At 45.1% G+C, this 24,916-nt stretch overlaps 1 protein-coding gene across 4 annotated transcripts in view; it reads left to right on the top strand.

Annotated features, from left to right (window-relative positions):
- Positions 1–24,916, top strand: part of PCLO (piccolo presynaptic cytomatrix protein) — a 266,980-nt gene that overhangs the window by 229,911 nt on the left and 12,153 nt on the right. For all 4 annotated transcript variants that reach the window (XM_083183080.1, XM_083183079.1, XM_083183078.1 and 1 more), the window contains one exon: positions 14,879–14,937. In XM_083183080.1, the coding sequence (XP_083039206.1) occupies positions 14,879–14,937 (59 nt within the window). The remainder of the gene's footprint in view (positions 1–14,878; positions 14,938–24,916) is intronic.

Raw genomic sequence — 24,916 nt, 5'->3', positions numbered from 1 at the left:
CCACTGGTCGTTGCAACAGCCAGGTAGGTAACAGTTAAGCAGAGGCGGTACAGTTTTAGGTTGCTATGCAGTGTACGAGACAGGGGAGACACGGGGGTACATTTAGCTGAGTGGCACAGTTCCTAGGCAGCCATTTGCGGCACCATCTTGATCATGCTGCTCACAGGCAGAGGGGCTCAACAGACCTCACCTTCACCCACAGGAGTCAGCCAGTATGGATGGACCCTGAGGCTGTCCTGCTGAAGGGCTAGGGGGGGCAGCATGTCAGGGGCCCTGGTTGGAGCCACGTCTGGAGAGCCAGCATGTGGGGGGAGGGAGAGTTAGTGAGGCGGGGTGGGGGTGGAGAGTCTGGGAGGCCTAGGGCCGGAGATGGGCCCTCTATGGGTCCACCGCCATTGTCCCCCAATACTGGAGCCATACCTCCTTCCACCACTGGAGGTAATTTCAACCAGGAGACCCTCTGCAGCGTGGGCCGAGATTCTGAAGTCTGGGTTTAGCAGCCACAGCCGGAGGTCTGGGTGTAGCAGCCACGGCCGGGGGTCTTGCTGGCCATGATGGTGTCACGGCACCTGGGGGCCATCACAGGGACTGCAGCTGTGGCGGCACCTGAGACATTCGGTGCTCCTGCACCCTCCATCTCCACCTCCCTTGTCCTCCTCCTCACTCGTCCACCTCCCGTCCGCGAGGCTGCCGGGAAGTCACTATAAAACTGGCAATTAAAATACACAGATAATATCAAAAGAAGAGTGAATTTAGTCCAACTGTATTGATGGTTATATGTTTTAAAAAGGTTATTTCATATAAAGAATTCAATTGCAACCCTGTGTAGGGCAGAGAATGAAATAATCACAGGTTACGGTTCATTCAAGGCAGGAGTTCCCTCAAGCAAAAAGAGACACAAGAGCGACTTGCAGTATTTCACACAGGCAGTAAAGGATAGATCTCATTTATTCACAGTGGTAGTGCCGCATCAAAGTAGCTCGAAGAGCTCTGGATCTCATGCTCGTTTTGAAGCACAGGATGTACAGCTGTAATTGCCAATATGCAGTAAAATCTGGGCACTAATCACATGACTATCTTTACTAGAATACATAATAGCAGCATAAACCTATTCCTTGGCTAAGTTCAGTGTCTTTCAGTGCTTGCTGTTCCTCAGAAGCAGGAATGAAGTTCACATGGCACCATTTTCAAGGTATCAATCAGTTAACATATGTGCTTCTGTTCCTTTTTGCTGTATTGGAAATATGATCCTCTGTCACACTGATGAAAACTGGTGGGTATGCTGGGGCCAGTATATTCGAAACAATAGTTGTGGGTCAGATTATAAAATTGTTATAAACATGTTTTAAACATCTTATAGTTGAAATTTGGGATATCCTGTTGGCAACGGTACTTTACAAATGGATTCCCCTATCTATCAGGATAGACAGTGCATGCACGTGGGACCGCACATCGCCATAGCTATGGGGCATACACAGGAAGGATCTGTGCACATCCACTCAACAATTGCTTACTTACTTAAATACTTATGAATAGGAATTGAGCACAAGTTGTTTAAAAAGTATAGTCATTGTAAATAAATATAAAAGTGTTCGTTTTTAAGAATGTTAATTTATGCAAATAATTACAAAATAAAAGGATGTCAAAAAAATGAACACAAAAAAAACATGAAAAACTCATGTCTACCTTTCTCTTTCAATGGTCCTGGTGACACAGCTCAACACTGGGATGTAGGAGGGTCCGAAGGAGCCAGGCACCTATCCTAAAGCTTTAGAGGGTAGGCTCCTCCCCTACTGCATCCCTGGACTCTTCAGTTCGTGTTAGGTGCCCACTGGAGTGGGTGCTATTCTAAAGGGCTGCAGGAGCAGCCGAAGAAATAGAGTAGTTAGGGGATTTTTATTATTTTATTAACTATTACCCTAGCTAGGTAGGCACAGTGTGAGGATTCTCATAGTGAATCCTCACACTGCTAGCGCAACAGGAGCTGACAGAAGCGCGTCCTGTCAGCTCTCTGTGCACAGGGGAGACACTGTCTGGTCTCCCTGTGCTGCGCTTACAGCCTCTATTAAGAGGCTGCCTGGGCTCCGGAGTAGCCTGAAACCGGCTCCACAGTTAGGTGGGGATCATGGGGGACAGGCGCTCCGTGATGGCGGCGGCCATTTTATGCGGAGCTTACACGCTGAGCTCCTGATTGAGAGGACAGCAGCGCTGTGACAGGCATGTTCCAAGTGGTCCCCATTCGAGGGGGAGACACTGGAACTAGGAAATCCTACCTAAGGAGCGGCTGGCTGGGGGTGGTTGGCGCCAAAAGGTCACGGACCCCGCAGCAGCAGGGACTTTTGGTCTCTTCCTTCACTCTGACTTTGGCGCCTTTCAGAACGCTTGCAGCGGAGCTGAGCTGGCTAATTGATCCTGGCAGAGTGACTTGGATTTCCTGGGCATCGCTTCCCCGCAGTTGAAACCTACAGACAGCTAAGTGACTGGGTGCATTGGCTTTGTATAAACGCTTGTACATTGTTTGCACTGTGTATATTGAGATATATATATTGTTTCACTTGCATCATGTCTGAGCATCAGGCTGTGGTTTTGGGGGAGGGAGCCCTTAGTGCACTGAGCGCGTGCAATGTTTGCACACAAAAGTTTGTCCCTGAGCAGATGGCCAAGGGGGGCTTATGTATTACTTGCGCTGATGTGAGACCCATGGGCAGTGAACCCCATAGGGCAGAGCAGAGTGAACCTGCATGGGCCAGTGCCCTAGGCAGGTCTGTAAACGCTTTGGTGCAGCTTCTGGACAGGCAGAGTGATGTGCTGGTAGAATCACAGAGACCTATGCCATCATCTCAGCAGTCTTCTGGCTCCTTGCCTCTTACCCAGGCAGATCCTGCGCTTATTCAGGTGATGCAGGATACTGCTAAGGGGATCAACAGATTCAGTGAAATACTGGACAAAATGGATGATGTTGCAGGGACCCCTAAAAGGTCTTATGCTATGCCTACTGTGGTAGATGAGGAGGAAGGAGAGTATACTGACACACCCTGGGACCAGGGTGATGATTTTGAAGAGACCTCTGCTGCTGGTATAGAGGATTTCATTGTGGCTGTAAAACAGGCTTTAAAACTGTCTGTAGAGGATAAGACTCCTGTTAAGGGTGTTTTTAAGCGACAGCGGAAGGAGGCTGTCACTTTTCCTTCAGATGAGGGGTTGCAGGAATTACTGGAAGGGGCTTGGAAAACCCCAGATAAGAGGCTACAGATGCCTAAGAGATTCCTTAGTCTGTACCCCATGCCAGAGTCTCATGCTGAACTCTGGGAAAAGGTGCCTGTTGTGGATGCTTCAGTGGCACGTTTATCAAAAGCTACGGTATTGCCTGTACAGGGTGGTGCAGCTTTTAAAGATTCTGTGGATAAAAAGCTGGAGGGAAACCTCAAGGCGATTTTTGAAGGGGTGGGGTTTACCCTACGTCCCCTTATTGCTTCAGCCTGGGTCTCTAAGGCCATTATAGAGTGGGCTGGTGAGTTATGCACCATGCTGCAGGCTGACCCTGGTGCTTTGCTGGTAGCAGAAAAGATTAAGGCTGCTGCAGAATATGCGGTGGAAGCAGAGGAGGAAGCTCTTAAAATGGCTACCAGAGTGTCCACAGTCTCTATTAATGCCAGGAGAGTGCTCTGGCTTAAGGCCTGGGAAGCGGACAATGAGTCCAAAAAGGCCCTAGAAATGTTAGCTTTCAAGGGAAAGTTACTTTTTGGTTCTGAGCTAGAGGAGATTATAAAGCAAGCCACAGGCGGCAAGAGTACATTTCTGCCGGCCTCCTCTACAAAGCAGTCATCCAGATTCGCTGCTTTTAAGCCGTCCTTTCGGCCCTCCCCTAGAGGAGGTGCGTCCTTTCGGGGACAGTCGTTCAGGGGAAAGTTTCAGAACTCTAGGGGCAAATCTCAAAGGTCCAAGTTTGGCTCCTTCCATAAGAAGCCTGCCTCCAAAGGAGAGGAAAAACCCTCCGCATGACTGCCAGGGGATAGGCCCGGCAGGGATAAAGGTGGGGGGGCGTCTCACACACTTCAGGGACGCTTGGGCTTCTCTAGACCAGGATGCCTGGGTCTTAGAGATTATTACCCAGGGTTACAAAATCCCTTTCAGAGGGCTGCCTCCGAAGAGGTTCATCCCCACACCCATGCCAAAACAGGCGCTCCTGCGCACAGCTCTTATGAGAGCGGCTCATTCCCTTTTGGAAAAAGGGGTGGTAATTCCGGTTCCCAGGGCAGAGTGGAAGAAAGGCTTTTACTCCACGCTGTTCCTGGTGCCCAAACCAGACGGGTCTTTCAGACCAATACTAAACTTGAAGTCCTTAAATGTCCACCTATGGGTAGACCATTTCAAAATGGAGTCTTTGAGGACTGTACTCCTGAGTCTGGATCAGGGAGAATTTTTGGCGTCCATGGATGTCCAAGACGCATATCTGCACGTTCCCATTCACCCGGAACATCAGACACTGTTGAGGTTTGCTATAGGAGACCTGCATTTGCAATTCCGGGCGTTACCCTTTGGGCTAGCAACCGCGCCAAGGGTATTTACAAAGATAATGTCAGTGATGGCGGCTGTGCTGAGGCTCAGGGGAATCACAGTAATACCCTATTTGGACGATCTCCTGTTCAAAGCAGAGTCAGCAGCCCTGCTTCAAAGTCATTTGAAAGAGGCCATCAGTTTTTTGCAGGCTCACGGCTGGATTTTAAACTTACAAAAATCTCAGTTGGTACCATCACAGAGGCTCCAGTTCTTGGGAGTCATACTGGATACCCATCTCCATCGGGTATTTCTCCCAGAGATAAAGGCCAGGGACCTGGTCACCTTAGTTCAGGAGATTCTCAGAGCTCCGAGCTTGTCAGTATGGAGGTGCCTCAAGCTCCTGGGGAAAATGGTGGCGTCATTCGAGACGCTTCAATTTGCCAGGTTCCACTCTCGAGTATTCCAATGGAACATTTTGTCAGCCTGGTCAGGAAACACTTTGACCATGAAGACGGAGTTGATAGTGCTGTCTGCGGACACTCGGGACTCCTTGAAATGGTGGACTGAGGTAGATTCCCTTCAGTGGGGTCGGTCATTACAGACCTGGGACTGGTTGGTAGTAACTACCGATGCCAGTCTCAGGGGCTGGGGGGCAGTAGTCCTGGATCTCAGGCTGCAGGGCCTGTGGACGGCAGAGGAATCAGTGTTACCAATCAACATCTTGGAGCTGAGAGCTGTCTGGAAAGTGATTTCCTTGGCGGGAGACAGGTTACGGAACCTCCCTTTGAGGATTCAGACCGACAATGCCACAGCTGTGGCGTATCTAAATCACCAGGGAGGTACACGCAGCAGATTGGCCATGTGGGAGGTGTCCAGAATCTTCCTATGGGCGGAACAGAATGTTCCTGCCGTATCGGCTATATTCATTCCAGGAGTGGAGAATATAGAAGCAGACTTCCTGAGCAGGGAGGAGCTCAAGGAAGGAGAATGGAGTCTACACCCTCAGGTGTTTCACCAGATCACTGCAATGTGGGGTACTCCGGATTTGGACCTAATGGCTTCCAGGTTCAACCATCAGGTGCCCAGGTTCTATGCCAGAACGAGAGATCCGCTAGCAGAGGCAGTGGATGCCATGACGACTCATTGGCAGGGAGATCTTCTTTATGCGTTCCCGCCAATTCCAATGTTAGCGAGAATGTTGAAGAGGGTACAGGACCAGAAGGTTCCGGTGATCCTTGTGGCCCCAGATTGGCCAAGGAGGTCCTGGTACTCCAGGCTTCAGAGGTTATCAGTGGATTCATGGCGTCTACCTCTGAGACCAGATCTGTTAAGACAAGGCCCATTCAATCACCTGGATTCCGATCGATTGATTTTGACGGCCTGGCTATTGAAACCGCCATTTTGAAAAAGAAAGGGTTTTCTGACGCAGTAGTGCAAACTATGATAAAAGCCAGAAAAGCTGTTTCTTCGGCAAATTATTATAGAGTCTGGAAGACTTATATTAGATGGTGTGAGAGGCGAAAAGTTCACACATCTCACTTCAAATTATCAAAAATGTTGGAATTTTTACAAGATGGGTTTTCATCGGGCCTAAGCCTTCAGTCATTGAAGGTGCAGATTTCGGCCTTGTCCATCTATTTTCAAAAAAGAATTGCCATTTTGCCGGAGATTCAAACCTTTTTACAAGGGGTATCCAGACTAAAACCCCCTTACAAGCAACCAGTAGCGCCTTGGGATCTGTCACTGGTTTTGGATTGCCTTCAAAAGGCACCATTTGAACCTTTAAGGTCGGCTGACTTTAAGTTTCTCACGTGGAAGCTAGTGTTTTTGTTAGCAGTAGCATCTGCTAAAAGAGTTTCAGAGTTGGGAGCCTTGTCATGCAAATCTCCCTTCTTAATTTTTCATGATGACAGGGCTGTTCTGAGAACAGTGCCTCAGTTTTTGCCGAAGGTAGTATCTGCCTTCCATTTAAATCAGGAGATAGTTCTACCTGTGTTTCAACCCCCAGAGGGTTCTAAAAAAAGGGACAAGTTGAAGACTTTGGATGTTGTGCGTGCTTTACGCATATATGTGGACAGAGTGAAAAGTGTCAGAAAGACTGACACATTATTGGTACTGTATGACGTACACAAAATTGGTTGGCCTGCATCTAAGCAGACTATTGCTAGGTGGTTGCGATCTGTGATAGCCTTTGCTTACGCCAAAGCGGGTAGGCCTGTACCGGCTAGAATTAATGCGCATACCACCAGGTCAGTTGCCACCTCTTGGGCGGTTCGACATGGGGCCACAGCGGAGCAGGTTTGCAGAGCTGCCACTTGGTCATCTGTTCACACATTTACAAAATTCTATAGATTCCATGAGTTCGCGTCGGAGGACGCATCATTCGGGCGAGCAGTGCTGAGAACTGCAGACCTGAGCGTACCCTCCCAAAGGACCGGCTCTGGAACGTCCCAGTGTTGAGCTGTGTCACCAGGACCATTGAAAGAGAAAAAGGGATTTTTGTAAGAACTTACCGTTCGAATCCCTTTCTCTGATATGGTCCTGGTGACACAGCGATCCCTCCCTTACGCTCAGTAAGTATGCCAGAAATTTCATGATGTTCATGTTAAAATGGTTTAATGTTAACAGTTACTGTTATAAAATGTGCATGTAATATGTGCAGGCGTTTGTACTGAGTTAATGTATTCCAGTGGCTTTGAAAGTTGAACTGAAGAGTCCAGGGATGCAGTAGGGGAGGAGCCTACCCTCTAAAGCTTTAGGATAGGTGCCTGGCTCCTTCGGACCCTCCTACATCCCAGTGTTGAGCTGTGTCACCAGGACCATATCAGAGAAAGGGATTCGAACGGTAAGTTCTTACAAAAATCCCTTTTTTTCATGTATCAACAATTTTAACATGTCGACCTAGTGTTTGTGCCAACTTTTTTGTCAATGTTGACATTGTGCATGTCAGCTTTTTGATGTTGACTAATTGACTGTTGATCTAGAAATTGTCAGCTATCTGGATACCAATTTGCATAGATAATAGGTTTGTGTGGGTTTGGCTTGCACACATGGACACAATGGATTTAATATAAAACACTAACATATAAAGGTACTTCACATGTAGAGATGGAGCCGATCTCTGTGTTATCGCCAGCCACTGGTATCTGTGGACGCAGGAGTGTCTCACACGCTCACGTGTCCATAGCCAGGAATGGGCACGGGGCAGCGATTACCACGCCAGGAGACGCTCAAATGAGAGCGGCTCCATCTGTAGCAGTTCCGTCCTTTTGCAAACACAGCCTGTAACATGGCAGTTATATATACAGTATATACTGCACCAAAGGACTGTTTCCAAATGCTAGTTATAAGCAGTACCATTTCTACTGGTGCTGCTGCGTCCCTCCCACCCCTAGAACTCCACTTGTTGGGTGTTGGGTGGAGTTACTCTTATTCAGCCATGTCCAAACTATGGCCCTCCAGCTACAGGTCCAATCATTCTTTCCCAATGTTTTGCTATTCGGTATTGTTAAAACTATGGCAAGGCACGCTGCTGCTGTGTTCATCTGTGGATTCAGCAGTGTCATCTGGAATAACTCAGCCCACCGAGCAGAGTACAGGGGGATAGTAGGTGGCAATACGCAGTTGTGCTGACACAAAGGAGACGCCGCAGAGGTATGGGCAGCCACCGTTGTAGCACAGTGAGTGGTGTCAAGCAGCCAGTAAGGAATGATTCTTGAATCCATCTGAGGAAGGAAGAAAGATCATTAGCAGCGCAGCCCACAGAAAGCCCAGCGGCAGTACTAGGCAGTAAGAAGCCAGAAGGCAGCCATGACTGTCAGCACTGTAAGTGTCTTCAGTTCACTTACAGTCTAGTTGTTGTAGGTACAAGCAGGGCGGTGGGGGGGCAAGGCAGTGCATAATATATATGCAGGGTGGGAATGCACAACATAATATAATCAGCCTGCAAACCCCCCCCCCCCCCTTATTTTTATTGTGCCCTTTGCCCCCCCCCCCCCCCCCTTCCAACCCTACTTGAAGCAATGGCGTAATTCAAGTAGGGTGCTGGAGGCATAGCATAACAGAAGCAGGGGGATGGCAAGGGCATAATTGCATGCAATGAAAAACTGGGGTGTAAGGTAGTCTTTTTCTGCAAGGCCATACCCCCTGCTCCATGTAAAAAACATTTGCAAGATGTGACACCTCCTTCGGCACACTCAAAAACATATATTGGGGGGTGGGGATACATTTTTAACTGTTTGCACTGGGAGCCAAATAGTCTAGAAACGGACCTGGTTATATGTGTTTAGGAGTGATATCTAAAGACAATTGGCAAAAGTGTACTCAAATTTTTCCTCATAAAAGGGTAACACCTACGGATGCATACTGTATACCCCTCTAGTGACATGTTTTATTATGCCAGTACCAAAGATATGCTTGTGTTATATAATAATAATCATTGCTTCAAAAAGCTATATGTATTAACCCCAGTTATGTAACTATTCTGTTACTCTGAAGAGTGTCAGAGATGTTAAGCATCATGAGCTTATAATCTAAATGACACAGTCTATTTATCTATCTAATTATCTATCTATCTATATATGTGTGTTTGCGTGTGTACTAATTCCATTGTTACAGGGAAATAGTCTATCCGATCCATTGACCTTGTTTGTATTCAACATCAAGTCCTCTACCATAAAAGGGAATTTATTTACATGATTTTTAAAATTGAGTCATACCGCTGATGAAATCTCTTAGGAGATGAAATGCGTCGGTTTCGCCTTCTACCAACTTTGATGTTAATCTTTTGAAAATGAAGAACCAATGAAAACTGGAGGAAAACTGATATATGCTTTTATATCTTTTTGATAAATAAGTTTGTTATACATTTCAATTGTGTGCTTTTGAACAGTCCGTCATTGGTCACAATATTGTAGCCGTGGTACAGGCGCCAGTCCTCCAGTGTTGTGCATGTTTTGTTTCCAATTCCTTCCAACAGGGAATTTAATGCATTTTAAATTCACACATGGCTTCTTAAGATACCTCATTGTAATATTTCAAAATATTAATGGTGCTTCATACCCCTTATTTCTTTTTTCCCTGTTCTCCCTCTGCCTTGCTGCTGTGACCTGGGATAGATACCAGATACAGTAATTGTGGTTACTTGTGCTGTACATACTGTATCTTATTTCTGCATTATTTCTCTGTTCTTTTCTCAGATAGCTTAAACAGTTTGTTGAATACTTTTATTTGTATAAAATATTTTGTTAATTTTTTATGATCTATTTATGAATTATATATTTGTTTTAAATATTTTGAATAACCTACAGTACATATTCTTGTGTAATAATCCTATACATTGCCCACACTCTAGATAATATCTCTCTGGTGTCCTAAGTTTTCCTAAGTGACATGCCTACAGTACAGTATGTGCATGCGCTAAACATTAGGTTGTCTATAGTTTTATAAATGCATACCCTCCAGAACGCAAAATATTACAGCAGACACACTCTGTGTAGCATCTGTCCAGAACATTCAGCCATTCAGTTTGATGATTGGAACGTTGTGATTAGAGCTAGGGGTAGGGTTAGGCTGCTGTTAGGGTTAAGGTTTGGTTGGTACTTGCGATGGACGCGATGGACCCGATTTTCTGTCTTTAACTGGCTCAATTGCCGGTAAAAGTGAAAAACGCGTTGATCGCGTCCATCGCGGCCCCTAATAAGGGGCCGCGATGCGACTGACGCGATCAACGCGATTTCCCAATAGGGAACAATGTTAAAGTGAAAATCAGGTTTATCGCGTCCGTCGCGGGCCATTATAATGGCCCGCGATGCGATCAACCCGATTTGACATAGGTGACAATGTGAAATGGGCCAATATGGCCCATTTCACATTGAATATGTGTAAAAAGCATGGTTAATGGCCCCACCAATTTTAACGCCACCCCGCTATTGACGCCAACCCGAAGCGTGGCGAGCGCAGCGAGCCCGCGAGGGGCAGCGGTACGCGTCCTCCGACCTTTTCATACCCCTACTATCCATGTCGGCATGGAGTTGAGAATAGAAAGTGTGGCGAGTGCAGCGAGCCACCGAGCCCGAAGCGTGGCGAGTGGACGCGGATACCTGTGAAGCCTGCGAGGGGACGCGATACCTGTAAAGGTATCCGCGCCCCCTCGCGGGGCTCGCTACGCTCGCCACGCTTCAGGCTCGGTGGCTCGCTGCGCTCGCCACACTTTCTATTCTCAACTCCACGCCGACGTGGATAGTAGGGGTATGAAAAGGTCGGAGGACGCGTACCGCTGCCCCTCGCGGGCTCGGTGCGCTTGCCACGCTTCGGGTTGGCGTCAATAGCGGGGTGGCGTTAAAATTGGAGGCCATTTGAAACATCAGGGGGGGTTTCTATTAAAATGGGGTGTTTTGGGGCATTTCACATTAAAATCAATGCAAAATCTGGTGTCAGGGACCATTTTGCATTGATTCCAATGTAAAAATCGGGTCGGTCGCGTCGATCGCATCGCATGCGATTTGGTTGGCATGCGATGCGATCGACGCAGTTTTTTCCAACGCGATGGTCACAATCGAAATCGGTGGCGCCGTGCTAGGAAACAAGTACCGTTTGGTTTATTGTTAGCTTTACATTGAAAAATCATCCTAAATATTCTGTTGACATTCACAATGTCAATGCAATCAACAAGAACTACTGTTCCAAAGACCACCTCTAATACATCCATTACCTCAGATATGAAATATTTGTACTATACATATGCTTCCTCATTCACTTATTGTATCTGTGACATGCATGGCAAGATACTTGGCAGAAGTCAGTACTTATGATACTCTTGGACTGTAGTATTGTCGCATTAGGGATAAATATTTTGTGAAAAAAGCAGTTCTTGTGGTGTGTCTGTCACAAAGTCCATGACTCTCCAAATAAGATTTTTTAATGCAGGGTTTAAAGTGTGGAGGGAGCAGGGTGGAACTGAGTTCCACCACCTGTAATGGGGATTTGGAAGTATTTTAACCTCCGCTTTGACCCTGCACAGTAATTCTAACATTTCTATAAGCATTATAATTTGCATCAGGGGAGCTTTAAGAGGAAGAGGCCCATGTGCAGGCTCCTCTGTTCAGGCCCCTTCCTCTCTGATTTCTGGTCTGTGCATTTGCAGGACTCAGTCTGTGCATGTGCAGAACACGTCCTGAGATCATGCGCACGGTGCCCAGTAGCTGCAGCCCGTTTGGGCGCGAGGATATGGTGGTGCCAGGCAGCATCCTGAAGACAGGTGCTTGTCACCCCCATTTTTTGGTGGTATGCAGAGGTCAGGGTCTGCAACTGTACCTGCCAAAGCAGATTCCTTGGCCTCGCTTACTGAGCTGCGGTGGCCAGTCTGTGTAACTGCATGTTACTCAGCTGGCCAATGATCACAAAGAGTGTTCAGATGCTGCGTCTTTGGAATCAGAACCTGCATCGGAAATCAGGGCCACAGTGACTGAAAGCTGTATATGAGATCTTAACTGCTAAGCAGTTCTAATAGTGGACGTCGGTTCTGTATGATAACAAAGAAAGCTTATTCATATAGTAACTATCACCCTTAATCACTGTCTATGAAATGTGTCTGTTGGGGCCTTCCGATACCAGATAGTATGACCAGCTAAATGAACATTTTTTTGCCTGGTTCCTGGGTGGCATACTCTGCACTGTTACTGTTGATGACTATGGCTAGGGTGACCTGTAAGACATATATTCTTAATTCAGACCTCCTAAAACCCAAATGCATTTACCAGCCAGCCCTCAGCTGATTCAGGTGTTGTTCTGGTATTACTGTACATCCAAGTTTGCTTTACAAAAACTGGTTGTCCATGTGCAATACAGAATCCATTCTTAAGAGACTAGGTCACATTGCAGAACTCATTAGCTAGTGGTTATTATATAATACAGAATTCATTGTCTGGTATTGAGTAATAAAACCACTAAACATACAGTAGCTTATTGGTAGCTAATGTTCCATATAGTCTATAGATCATGCTAATTGTAGGCAACAGAGTGCCCAGCCCTTATTATTTATTAATCATTAAATCTATTGTACATACAGTTCATATTCTGCAGCACTTTAGAGAACATTTTAGTCTTTCAGTGCCTGTCTTAGTGGAGATTACAGGCTATATTCCCTGTTACATATATACACAGATACACACATATATTCTAGGGATTTATGAAAAAAAGAAAATTAACTTATCAGTATGATTTTTGATCGTGGGAGGAAAAAGGGGCACCCAGAAGAAACCCGAGTTTCGCATAACTCGCTTTATGATTGGCCACTAGGCACCCAATAGCGCACTTTGGTTTGAGAAGTGCAGAGTGTAAATATTACATTCTGCACTTATCACAGTTCATCCTGGGTACGGGTACACTAGCTATTTTTATTTTGCCAAGTACTTGGATACCTACATGGAATGAAGAGGACCGGTCCACACTATAGGAGCTCGTATGATGTCTTTCTACAGGTATGGATCCATATTGATTGTCTACTGGACAAGGGGACAGATACCTTTGTGTCCAGCTACTTTAGGTGAGTATCAGTATGTGTGGGATTTGTGTGTAATAAAGTTCTACTTTTCAGGTTTGTATGTGTGTTTTTATTGGGCTGTTGGTTCTGCTTTGGAACTAAGAGTCCCAGCATGCCCAATAATGCCCTGCATGCTGGTACTTGTGGTTTCCCAAGTCCCAGTATGCGGGGGAGGCTTTCTTGGACTCATAGTTCCACATCAGAACCCAATAGTTATTTCTATTTTTTACACATCTTAGTAAATTTCCCTCAATATGATAATAATAAAGATTAAAGTATGTCACTGCAGTTGCAACATAATTAATGCTTTCATGTACAGAGGCCACTATAGCAAACAGTTGTTTTTAAGTCAATATCTCATATAACTCTTTTTGTATATCAGTAGTGCATGGTTTCCCCTTCTTTGGACCTCTACAGCCATCTAGATGCAGATTTTAATTCAGAATCAGGATCAGCTTTATTGGCCAGGTATGCTTGCGCATACTAGGAATTTGACTTGGATTGCTGTGCAACAGGCAGTTAGGTCCAGTTACTGTAAATAGTGACAGATATGCGAACACATTCAGGTATACACTAGAAGTACCCTGGCAGATATAGACGCAGGAAACACATACCCACCGAGCTGCACAGCGCCTAGGCAGCCATCAGCGGAGATTGGGGGGTCAGGCAAAGAGAGAGAGAGAAGTGTCAGACAGAGAGAGCGGTTAGAGGGGTCAAGTAGAGAGAGAGAAACGGCTGTCTGACAGAGAGATAAAGAGAAGGTGTCAGGCAGGGAGATAGGGGGAGAGAGCGGTGTCAGGCAGAGAGAGAAAGGTGAGGCAGAGAGAGAGGGGGTCAGGTAGGTAAAGCGCATACCTGAGTTACTTGCAACAGTGAGGAGTATACTGCTGCAAGACCCCGCCAGCAACCCTCACCTTAATGACACCACTGGAGCCGCAGTGCCAGAAGCCGCAGGATGTACAGTGAATGGCAAAACTCCATGTGTTCATGCCTCCAGTGCCTCTTATCTGTGCTCTGATGTCTTCCCACCATGTGTGGCTGCCTTTGCTATATGATCCTTAAAGGTCTCCCACCCGCTCCTACTCTGCAGCCTGCCCTCTGTCCTATTCAAATTCCACTGGACAGTTGCTGGTAGTACAGCTTTCCAGCACTGGCGGCTGCCTATCACTGCCTACACTGCAATCCGCAGCAGGTGACGGGGCCTGTGGATACTTGCTCCCTGAGTCAACTGGAATTGTGAAGGAGCAGAAGTGTCCCTACAGTCCCCCTGTGGTGGGAGCCTCCATTGCCTCCGGGAGTTCCACCACTGACGATGATGCTAAGAGAATATGCACTAACATCTGTGATTAGCGATGCAAATTGCAGCTCTTCTAATAAGAGCTGCCCTTTGTGATGGCCGCATGTTCCTGTCTATGGGGTAACTCCATCTACAGCTGAGGTTGCCCTCTGCAATGGAGCCATTCTGGAGGGGGCTTTAGTGCATTCGGAAATGCTGTAAAAATCCCGAAAAGCATTTCTTTAGTACATCCCGCTAAAAGCATTTTTGTAAATTACTGTTTCAGATGCATGATGTCCACTCAAGTGGACATGTGTATGACTTATTTAGTTTTACATTTAAAAAAAAATGTAAATCTTTTGAGTTTGTATAAATCCTGAAGACTAATAAAAAATATATTATATTATTTGGTTAATATATAAATATTTTAGAAACATTTAATTATTTTATAATTCATGCAAGAATGGGCTAGTATAAGAGCTTCAGAATGGTTATTCAGTAACCAATGGGCAAAGATTGATTTTCCGCATAATTTTTTTATGTTTTTTTTTTATTTATAGTGGTAAAATGACCCAAAATGGACAAGATCAAATCGGGATTGGCTTAACTGAAACAGAAGGTAAGATCTGTAGCCACATGTTTATCTATAAGTTTTCATACTCTGTTGAATAATTCTTGAGCAATATGAATGGACAAGATTCTTCAATGATCCATAGTCTGCAATCTTATATATAAATATATATATATATAGAGAGAGAGAGAGAGAGAGAGAAACAAATGGGGGTTATCGGAGTGCGCTTCTAACAAGTACCAATTAGCCAATTCATACAGTTAGTCCATTCAGCTGACACAGTTATCAGGATTTTAAGGAAGTATTATTGTCCGTTCTTCAAAATAAGTTGGAGACTCCAATCAAGTAAAAGATTCTTTATTCATAAAACCCGATGAGTTTCGTCACATAGGACTTCATCAGGGGTATGGCAAAGATGTTTCTTAAGCTCCCAACAGGTTATTAATGGAACGTATTTTCAGGTAACTATATGTGTACGATGTTCTGAGGGTTCCTAACCCATCAATCCTTTCTCTTGTTTATCGGGTTAAATGCCTTAACCGGTGAGCTCTATTGTGATTCAATAGAGGTGGTTCTTCTAACCGTGATGGTGAAAACGTAGGCTGTGACTTTAATAATCAATAAATGGGGGGGGGGACTCCACCCACTTAATTGGTCTTTTTAGACAGCTGGTCCAAAACCTTCACTTCCCTGGGTAGTACACCAAAGAATGAGCTCCTAAAATGGTTCTGCTGGCAGCAAGAGTATAATGGTGTTATACCCCAATCCAATTATCCAGTCTCCTCTGCTAGCAGAAAAAATATATATATATATAAACACTTTCATGAAAAGAAGCAAAAATGCAAAAAAAAACAGCACTTCCGTTTATGCAGCTTTGATTTTAAAAAATAAAAGAGTCCAAGGATTAGTGGTAACAGCCCGCCCAACTATCGTTTCAACCAACTTGCTGTTGCAGTCGCTTCCTAGCCCCTGAGGAAAACCAACAGCAGCCATGTTTATGGTCACAACTGTTAAGTGTGACGTCACGTAGCCACCATGGCCCTCCCCCAGAGCGGACCAGACATTCCTGCATGTTCGGTGCCGCTCCAAAAAACACAGCATCCCACCTCTGCAACAACGCCTTGCTGACCCCGGCATCTTCAACGCCCCCCATCAGAACTTATACTGCTATCGTAAATCAATCACAGATTATGTGATTGCGCACTACAAGCATAAAGATGTATGGAAAGAACAGTGACAATGTAATAGGTTTTTTGTTCAAAATCACCAGTTTGAATACTGCAGCTATCACATTTGTGTCTTTATATCCACACCTAGGGTGGTATTCAATTGTTTTTCACCAGTGTTTCAGCTTTCTATGCCCAGTGGTGAAATGCACAAATATGTTGCTATTCCTGATGAGTGCTATATATATAGTGTTCATACCATAATGAGCGCTATATACACAAAAAAGTGTTACCCTATTAAAACCGGAGTTCGGGTGTGATATAACAATTAAATACCTCCCCTAGTGTATTAAGGTTTATTGAAAATTCAATAGTGGATAATGGAAGCATGCTTCGAATGAACAGTGGTGTAATTAAAGATTGGGGGGTCCAGACCTGACTTCTCAAATGTCTTATAAAAATAGTCCTGGTCTGGGTTTTCCTTCTCATGGCGTTCTTATGATGTCAGGGTGGAGTTTGTTTAGCCAATCTGTTCTGAAACTGTTAGCCACAGTGAGTCTTTATATGTATATGATTAGCGGAGTGATTCTTTGGGTCAGGTGACATGAAGCTTGTACAGCATTAAACATCTTAGTTTAATTAAAACATACTGTATGTAGAAATACCATATACAGTACAATAAAATAAACAATAGAGCCCTTATAGTGAATGTCCATAAGTACAATTGATTCTCATGAGTGGAGAATATATGTTTCCATCTATTTTAAATGTACAGTCACTGTATGATTTGGGTGGAGTTCTTCTTTCAACTAACTTCAGACGCAGTGTTGTACCTTCTGAAAATACTTAGGGTCTGATTCAGACCTGCACGCTAGGCTGCATATATTCGCAGCCTAGCGAGCAGATAAACAGCGCAAACACACCACTAAACCTCCGCCCCTTCCCCAGCACCCAAATCCGCTCCCTAGCATGCGAGTGGATGCGTTCACATATACATCCGCTCACATGCGCCTGAACTGGAGACAAATCATTCAATGGATGCTCACCATCAAATGATTGTATGCGCAAACCCCACCATTGGCCGACGGGCTGAATTCGGCCCGCTACGATTTTTATCTTAAATGTAGTCCAACTGCCACTCATTGTATGAAAAAATCCATAAAACTCTAAAAGCGCTGACATATTTCAAAGTCACTGTAACTTTGTTATTCATATTTTTCTCTAAGCGCATTACTTAATCTTATGTTATGCTAAGCAGTAAATCTTATTAGAATTCATGTTAAAAGTTCCTAGTGTATAAAAAGTGTATTTAATCATGGGGACACGTGGCTAAATTATGGAATATCCTCAAAAAATGTAAATTATTTACAGTACTTACTTTTTTTTAAAAGAGTGATATAAATAAGTTTGTATTTATCATGTGCTTTTTAGATAGTAGAAAAAGAAAAACCTAAAAACATATTGGGGGTTATTCTAATCCACTCTTTCTGACAAAATCCTTCTTAGACGGACAAAACCATGTGCACTGCAGGGGGGGCAGATGTAACATGTGCAGAGAGAATTAGATTTGGGTGAGTTATTTTGTTTCTGTGCAGGGTAAATACTGACTGCTTTATTTTTACACTGCAATATAGATCTCACTTTGAAGTAAAACCCCACCCAAATCTAATTATCTCTGCACAAGTAACATCTGCCCCACCTGCAGTGCACATGATTTTGCCCATCTAAGAAGGATTTTGTCAGAAAGAGTGGATTAGAATAAGGCCCATTGGCCCTTATTCAGATCTGATCGCAGTACAAATTTGTTCTCGAAATGGGAAAAATTATGTGCACTGCAGGTGGGGCAGATATACCATGTATAGAGAGAGTTAGATTTGTGTGAGTTATTTTGTTTCTGTGCAGGGTAAATACTGGCTGCATACATAAAAACAATATATAAACAATTGTTGAAGCATGGATTTTCCACAGTGCTATTGCAATGCTGATGCAAGAAGGACATTTACTAAGAACCATTTTAAAAACATATAATTATTTATTCTTCACTTATACAATGTAATACAATACCACATATACATTAAAAAAAGCATTAAGAGCAAAATTTACTAAGAATGCAGATTACGTCTGATCCCATGTATGAATGGGTACGACCAGGATTGTCCGTAATCAGCCCCGAAAATATGTACAGAGAATACCTAGCTACAGCAGATCTGTGGTTTGGGGTAAACAAAGATTACTTTCCTTCTGTTGAACAATAGTCAGTTTTTACTAACCTGATAATGTATAAATTGCCTGGGTACAACCAGGAATTGCACCATGTTTACACTGCGGGCAGTAGCAAAGCGATACACGACAGCATTGCTATTGCTTGGCAAAATAGACAAAGCAAAGCAATTTTGAATATGCTGCACAGTGTAGTGTATTTGGCCTATCATCAAAATAAAAAAAAAGAGCTAAGTCAAAATTGGCATAGTCAAAATCGCCCCATGCCTCGCATCCTGTGTACACCCCTCTACATACGCTAACATGAATACACCAATTACCAGTTGTGTAACTTAGGTACCACTGCCCCTGCGGTGGCGCAGGATCACGGTGCTCTCATTGAGGCTGCCTGTCTGTGTGAGGATGCTCAGTTACCTGCCCCATGAACACAGACAGCTCCCCAATCCACCTTGCCCACCGCCCCCCCCCCCCCCCCCCCCCCCCCCCATCCCTACCTCACTGGAGCCTGCTTGGATATATAGGGAGGGAGAGCCCCTCCTGCCAGGCCAGCTGCTGCACCAGGATTTACATATAAATGCTGACAGAGAGCAGCAGCAGGGGAAGTCCCTGCACTTCTCTCACTGCGGTGCCAGCCCCTCCCCCCTCATCGCAGCATCAGCAATTAGGGCTAGGACTGCATGTTCCGAGCTATGACTGGAGGAGCTCGGCACATGCTGAATTGAAGTGTCCCTGATTGGAGGATCTGATCCCTGGCCTGGATTGGAACATGGAGGCTACCCTGTCCCTCACAGCATGGACCTGTCTAAGTATGCCTCCTGCCTCTCCCTGCAGCTTTACTATCTCTCTGACTGACCCCCCTCCCTGTCCAGCATCCGTCTCTCCTCTCCCTGCCCAGTGTCTACCCCCCACTCTGCCCATCATCTGTCCCCTACTCTACCCATTAGCTTTTTCCCCTCTCCCTGCCCAGCATCCGAACCCTCACTCTCTACCCATCTGTCCCCCTCTCCCTGCCCACCATCTGTCCTCTCCCTAACAATTATCTGCCCTCCCCCTCCCTGCCCATTATCTCTTCCCCTCTCTCTGCCCAGCATCTGTTTACCCATCTCCCTGCCCAGCATCTGCCCCCCACCCACTACCTGTCCACAACCTGTACCCCCACTCCCTGCCCAGCATCTGCCTTCCCCCTCTCCCTGCCCAGTATCTGCCCCCTTCTCCCTGCCCACCATCTACCCCTCCTTTTTTCCCTGCCCACCATTTGTCATCCCCCCTGCCCATCATCTGTTTGCCTCTTGTTGTCCAGTGTATCTCGCCCTCTGCTCAGCATTTGTACCCCCTCAGCCTGCCCATAATCAGTCCCCAATCCCACTTTGACCAGCATCTGCCCCCTCAATCTCTCTCCAGCATCGGCATCTCTCCCCACACATCTGTGCCCCTCTCGGCCCAGCATATGCCATTCTGCCCCTATTTCCTCAGCATCTGTCCCCTTCTCCATTGCCAGTATCTGCCCCCCTCTCCTTGACAATCACCTCTCCCTCCTCTCGCTGCCCATCACATTCCCCCCAGCCCTCTCTGCCCATCATACGTACCCCCATATTCCTGCCCATCATCTTTCCCCCTATCAGTATCTCCCCACCATCTGTCCCATCTGCCCATCAACTGCCCCCCCATCTTCTCACATCTGTCCCCCTCTCTGCCCAGCATCTCTCCCTACATCTGTCCCACCCCTCTCTGCCAGCATATGGCTGCCCCTCCCCCTCTCTCTGGCCAGCATTTGGCTTTCCTGCCCTCTCTATGCCCAGCACCTGGCTTTCTCCCTTCTATCTTTTTTCCCTAGTTCACCTCACAACTGACTGTTCCTCGCACATTTCCCATTCTCACGGATCCCCTATTTTATTCCTTTTCTGCTCTCTTCACACCTTACGTCACTACTACTGTGGGTATTATGTGTATAAGGTACATAACTACTGTGGATTTTATGCGTAATGGGTGCTACTGTGGGCATTATGTATAAGGGGCACTACTATTGTGGGTGTTTTCAGTGGCACCACTGTGGGCATTGTGTTTAAGGGGCACAACTTCTGTGGGGATTGTGTATATGGGGCACTACTATGTGGTGTATTGTGAATCAGGGGCACCATGTTTAATGTAATGTAAATAAGATTGTGCTACTCTATGGTGCAATTAATTGGGCTATGCCTATTCCTTATGGTACCACACCCTTTATTTGTGTGCGCTGTCCCTTTAGGAAAAGGAGGGCGCAAATATAGAGTTTGCAGTAGGGCGCCAGACACCCTAGCACCGGCCCTGCGTCTGAATTCAGGATGCTCACCTCCTGGGCCCCACTGACGGCAGCGCAGGTACTGTTCATTCTGTACCTGCACTGTCAGTGTGTACGTGCTCTGTCAGTGTGTTGGGGGGGGGGCAGGATTTTTTTTGGCAGGGAGGAGCTACATTTCTAGTTACGCCACTGCCAACTACAATGTAACAGATAAACATTGGCAGAAACATTAGGTAAAAAGAGCTCACAAATTAAGAGATCATATAGTTCCAAATTATTTCTCCACACAAATTCAGGGCCTAAAGCTTTCGTAAATGTGGTGAATTAATTACCTATAAATACGACACACTAATCATTGACTATTTAAACAGATATGGGTGCAAAGATAAGATTAAATATATTCTTATTTGCTCTACACATACAAATGCCTCTGCAATAAAAACACAATATAACATTTAATATGAGGCTATTAAAGCATAACCTGATATTATTGATAATATTATTACAATACTACTAACTTATAATTGAGTATCTAAATAACTGTAATGACATAACATCAATAGTCATATTCACATAAACCATATTTACCTTTACTGTAGAACCAGGAAAATGTTGGGCATGGTCATGAAGGATTAAGTTTAAACCTGACTAAACAATGGGTATCCTACAATATAACTAACAGAGCTAGGAGGGGAAGTAGTGGTAGGGGAAGATAGGTCTTAGTGTGGCATTGAGGTTGATTGAAGATGAATGAGAGGGAGGTTATAGAGAGGGTTATTGCATTAGTCAAGGTGTCGGATGATGCAAGAGACAATAAGAGTTTTGGTAGCTTTATTAGTGAGGAAGAGGTGTTGTCAAGATGAGGATTAACGCTCAGGAGAGGGACTGGATGTGAGTAGTGGAGTACTACTTTAGTAAAAGGGACAATTGGCTATGATCCATTTGGTGTTGGAATGGATGTACACTATGAGGTGAGTTCATGCAGAAATCTGGCCAACTTGAGTCATATATGAGTGGTGCATATATGTGCTGCTTCTGGTAACTATATAGATGATGGCCATTTTCAGCAGCACTAAGATGAGTGTGCTTTAGTCACATAATTGTGGAGCAACTATATCAGGGCCATAATCCGTGCCTGTAACAGACCTGGAGTAGACTGTGGCCTCATTCAGGAGGACCGTGTTTATGTACTTTGTGCATTGGTTTTGTAAATTGGCAGCAATAAAGACACTTTTTTCTTAGCTTGAACATGTGTTTTTCTATTATTATTTTTAGCACCATTAAAAGTCATCATGTATGCTAAGGTTAACATTATTTTGATTATTTTGTTATAGACATTATGGGGGATATTTACTATGATGGGAGTTCTACAGTATTTCACATGGGATGTTGCTATGGGCAACCAATCAGATTCTATGTACTATCTTCTAGAAGTTGCTAAATAAATAAGAAGTAGATTCTGATTGGTTGCCCATAGCAACATCCTATATGAAATAGAACATCTTAGTCAATTTCACCCTTATACTGTACAAAAAGAAACAACAAAAACAGGAAACACTGAGTACAAATCATGACCAACTTCATTTTGTCTTTCCTAGTAATATAGGGCCTTATTCTAGTTCAATCTTTCTGACAAAATCCTTCTTAGATGGACAAAACCATGTACACTGCAGGGGGGCAGATGTAACATGTGCAGAGAGAATTAGATTTGGGTGGGGTTTTACTTCAAAGTGAGATCTATGTTGTGGTGTAAAAATAAAGCAGTCAGTATTTACCCTGCAGAGAAACAAAATAATTCACCCAAATCTAATTCTCTCTGCACATGTTACATCTGCCCCACCTGCAGTGCACATGGTTTTGTCCATCTAAGAAGGATTTTGTCAGAAAGAGTGAACTAGAATAACCCCCATATAGAGATGTGCGGCGGGCCCTTTTTAGGGTTTTGGTTTTGGATCTGGATCTCCCTTCGGGTTTTGGATCTGGAGTGGTTTTGGCAAAACCACCCTTGCGGGTTTTGGTTTTGGATCTGGATTTTTTTTTGGAAAAATGCTAAAAAATGCTAAAATAATAGATTTCGGGCCTGTTTTTGCCCCTAAAGTGTTATTAAGCTCAATAACATTAGTTTCCACTAATTTCTAGTCAATTTTGATCACTTCACAGCTCACAAAATCATTTTCATTTACTGTAGTAGGGCCATAAGGTTATCCCGAGGTAGCTGGATGACTAAGCTAGGCGACAGCAGTGGGCATCACATACATGTGGACCTTACACTTCCAACCTGGCACATGTTGGAAGCAGAGCAGCACTACAGGGGCAGACAGGGTGGCAATTTAATAACCCCCCCCCCAAAGATGTGCAAGTTGAAATTGTCCTTGTAGCTGCACTCCTCTGTTAGAAGCTCCACACAAGTACCAAGAGCCCAATGTGGATTGATTTTGCAGTTTGGCATGTGCAGCCAAGGAGCAGTGGGCGTTTGGTGCAGCATTGACTGTGTCTGCAAGGTAGTATCTGTTTGGATCAGTTTAATATCCAACAAGACCCCTATCTGGCGTGAGGTCACGTGGTTTGTGAACGCTGGGAGCATTACAAGTTACCTCCTTATCCAGTTTGATCAGACTGGCTAGGCGTGCGTTCCATTTCCTCCCTCACCACTTCACCACTTTACATGTGTTCCTCCCGAAGCCACGCACTTGGTCTAGTACACTGACCATCAGCAGCTGTTGGGACTTCTTCCCAAACATTTATCAATCCATCCATACTATCCCAAAAGGAGGATAAATACTCTGGATGTCACTGATGACATATATTCTTCCCCAATAGAGAAGGACCGATCTTCATTCAAAGCTATACTAGTATCTGCGCTCCTCTGGTAGAAGATCCAATCAAGTACCAAAACCCCTGTTTGGCTTGATTGTGCACTCTTCCTCGTGTTCAGCCAAGGAGCAGTGGGCGTTTCGTGCAGCACTTATTTAGTCTGCAAGGTAGTATCTGTTTAGATCAGTTTAATATCTAACAAGACCCCTATCTGGCATGAGGTCACGTGGTTTCTGAACGCTGGGAGCATTACCAGTTGCCTCCTCATCCATCACCTAATGGGTGGAGGGGGGTGGGGTAATTGGTGGCAGGGGTGGGGTAATTGGTGGCCTCCACCTCTCTAGGATCCCAGGTTTGGAGATCCCTATATAGTCTACCCTTATAGACCGCTATCTAGGTAGTAGGGTCAATTTGTCTGCGACATCTGTCACCCAATTCACCGCTAAGGTTAATTTGTTTCAGCTGGCTGGCTAGGATATATGTCACGCTGGACACAGGATATATGCCGGCACACATTACATGTCACACTGGACACAGGATATATGTCGTCACACTGGACACAGGATATATGTCGTCACACTGGACACTGGATATATGTCGTCACACTGGACACTGGATATATGTCGTCCCACTGGACACAGAATATATGTCGTCACACTGGACACTGGATATATGTCGTCACACTGGACACTGGATATATGTCGTCACACTGGACACTGGATATATATCGTCACACTGGACAATGGATATATGTCACGCTGGACACAGGATATATGCTGGCACACAATACATGTCACACTGGACCCAGGATATATGTTGTGACTTGTGACACTGGACACAGGATATATTGTCGTCACACTGGACACAGGATATATGTCGTCACACTGGACACAGGATATATGTCGTCACACTGGACACAGGATATATGTCGTCACACTGGACACTGGATATATGTCGTCACACTGGACACTGGATATATGTCATCCCACTGGACACAGAATATATGTTGTCACACTGTACACAGGATATATGTCGTCACACTGGACACTGGATATATGTCGTCACACTGGATATATGTCGTCACACTGGACAATGGATATATGTCACGCTGGACACAGGATATATGCCGGCACACATTACATGTCACACTGGACACAGGATATATGTTGTGACTTGTGACACTGGACACAGGATATATTGTCGTCACACTGGACACTGGATAGATGTCGTCACACTGGACACAGGATATAGGTCGTCACACTGGACACAGGATATGTCGTCACACAGGACACAGGATATATGTCGTGAGTGACTTGTGACACTGGACAATGGATAAGATATAGGCCGTCACACTGGACACAGCCCCTTGTATTACTGCAGCCCCTGTACACAGTGTACTACTCAGCAGCACTGCAGCCCCTGCGTGTGAGCACTGCAGCACTGAGTTAGTTAAATCACAAAAAAACACAGGGTTCAGGGCTAAATAAATCATAACAGGGCACGGGCCACAGGACAGCCCCTGGACAGTGGACACTGCAGCCCCTGCATG

Source organism: Crinia signifera, chromosome 4 (genome assembly GCF_055691185.1).
Source record: "Crinia signifera chromosome 4, ASM5569118v1, whole genome shotgun sequence".
In the NCBI taxonomy this organism is placed as follows: domain Eukaryota; kingdom Metazoa; phylum Chordata; class Amphibia; order Anura; family Myobatrachidae; genus Crinia; species Crinia signifera.
Note: the sequence above shows the minus strand (reverse complement) of the source record. Positions and strands in the feature narration are given on the sequence as shown.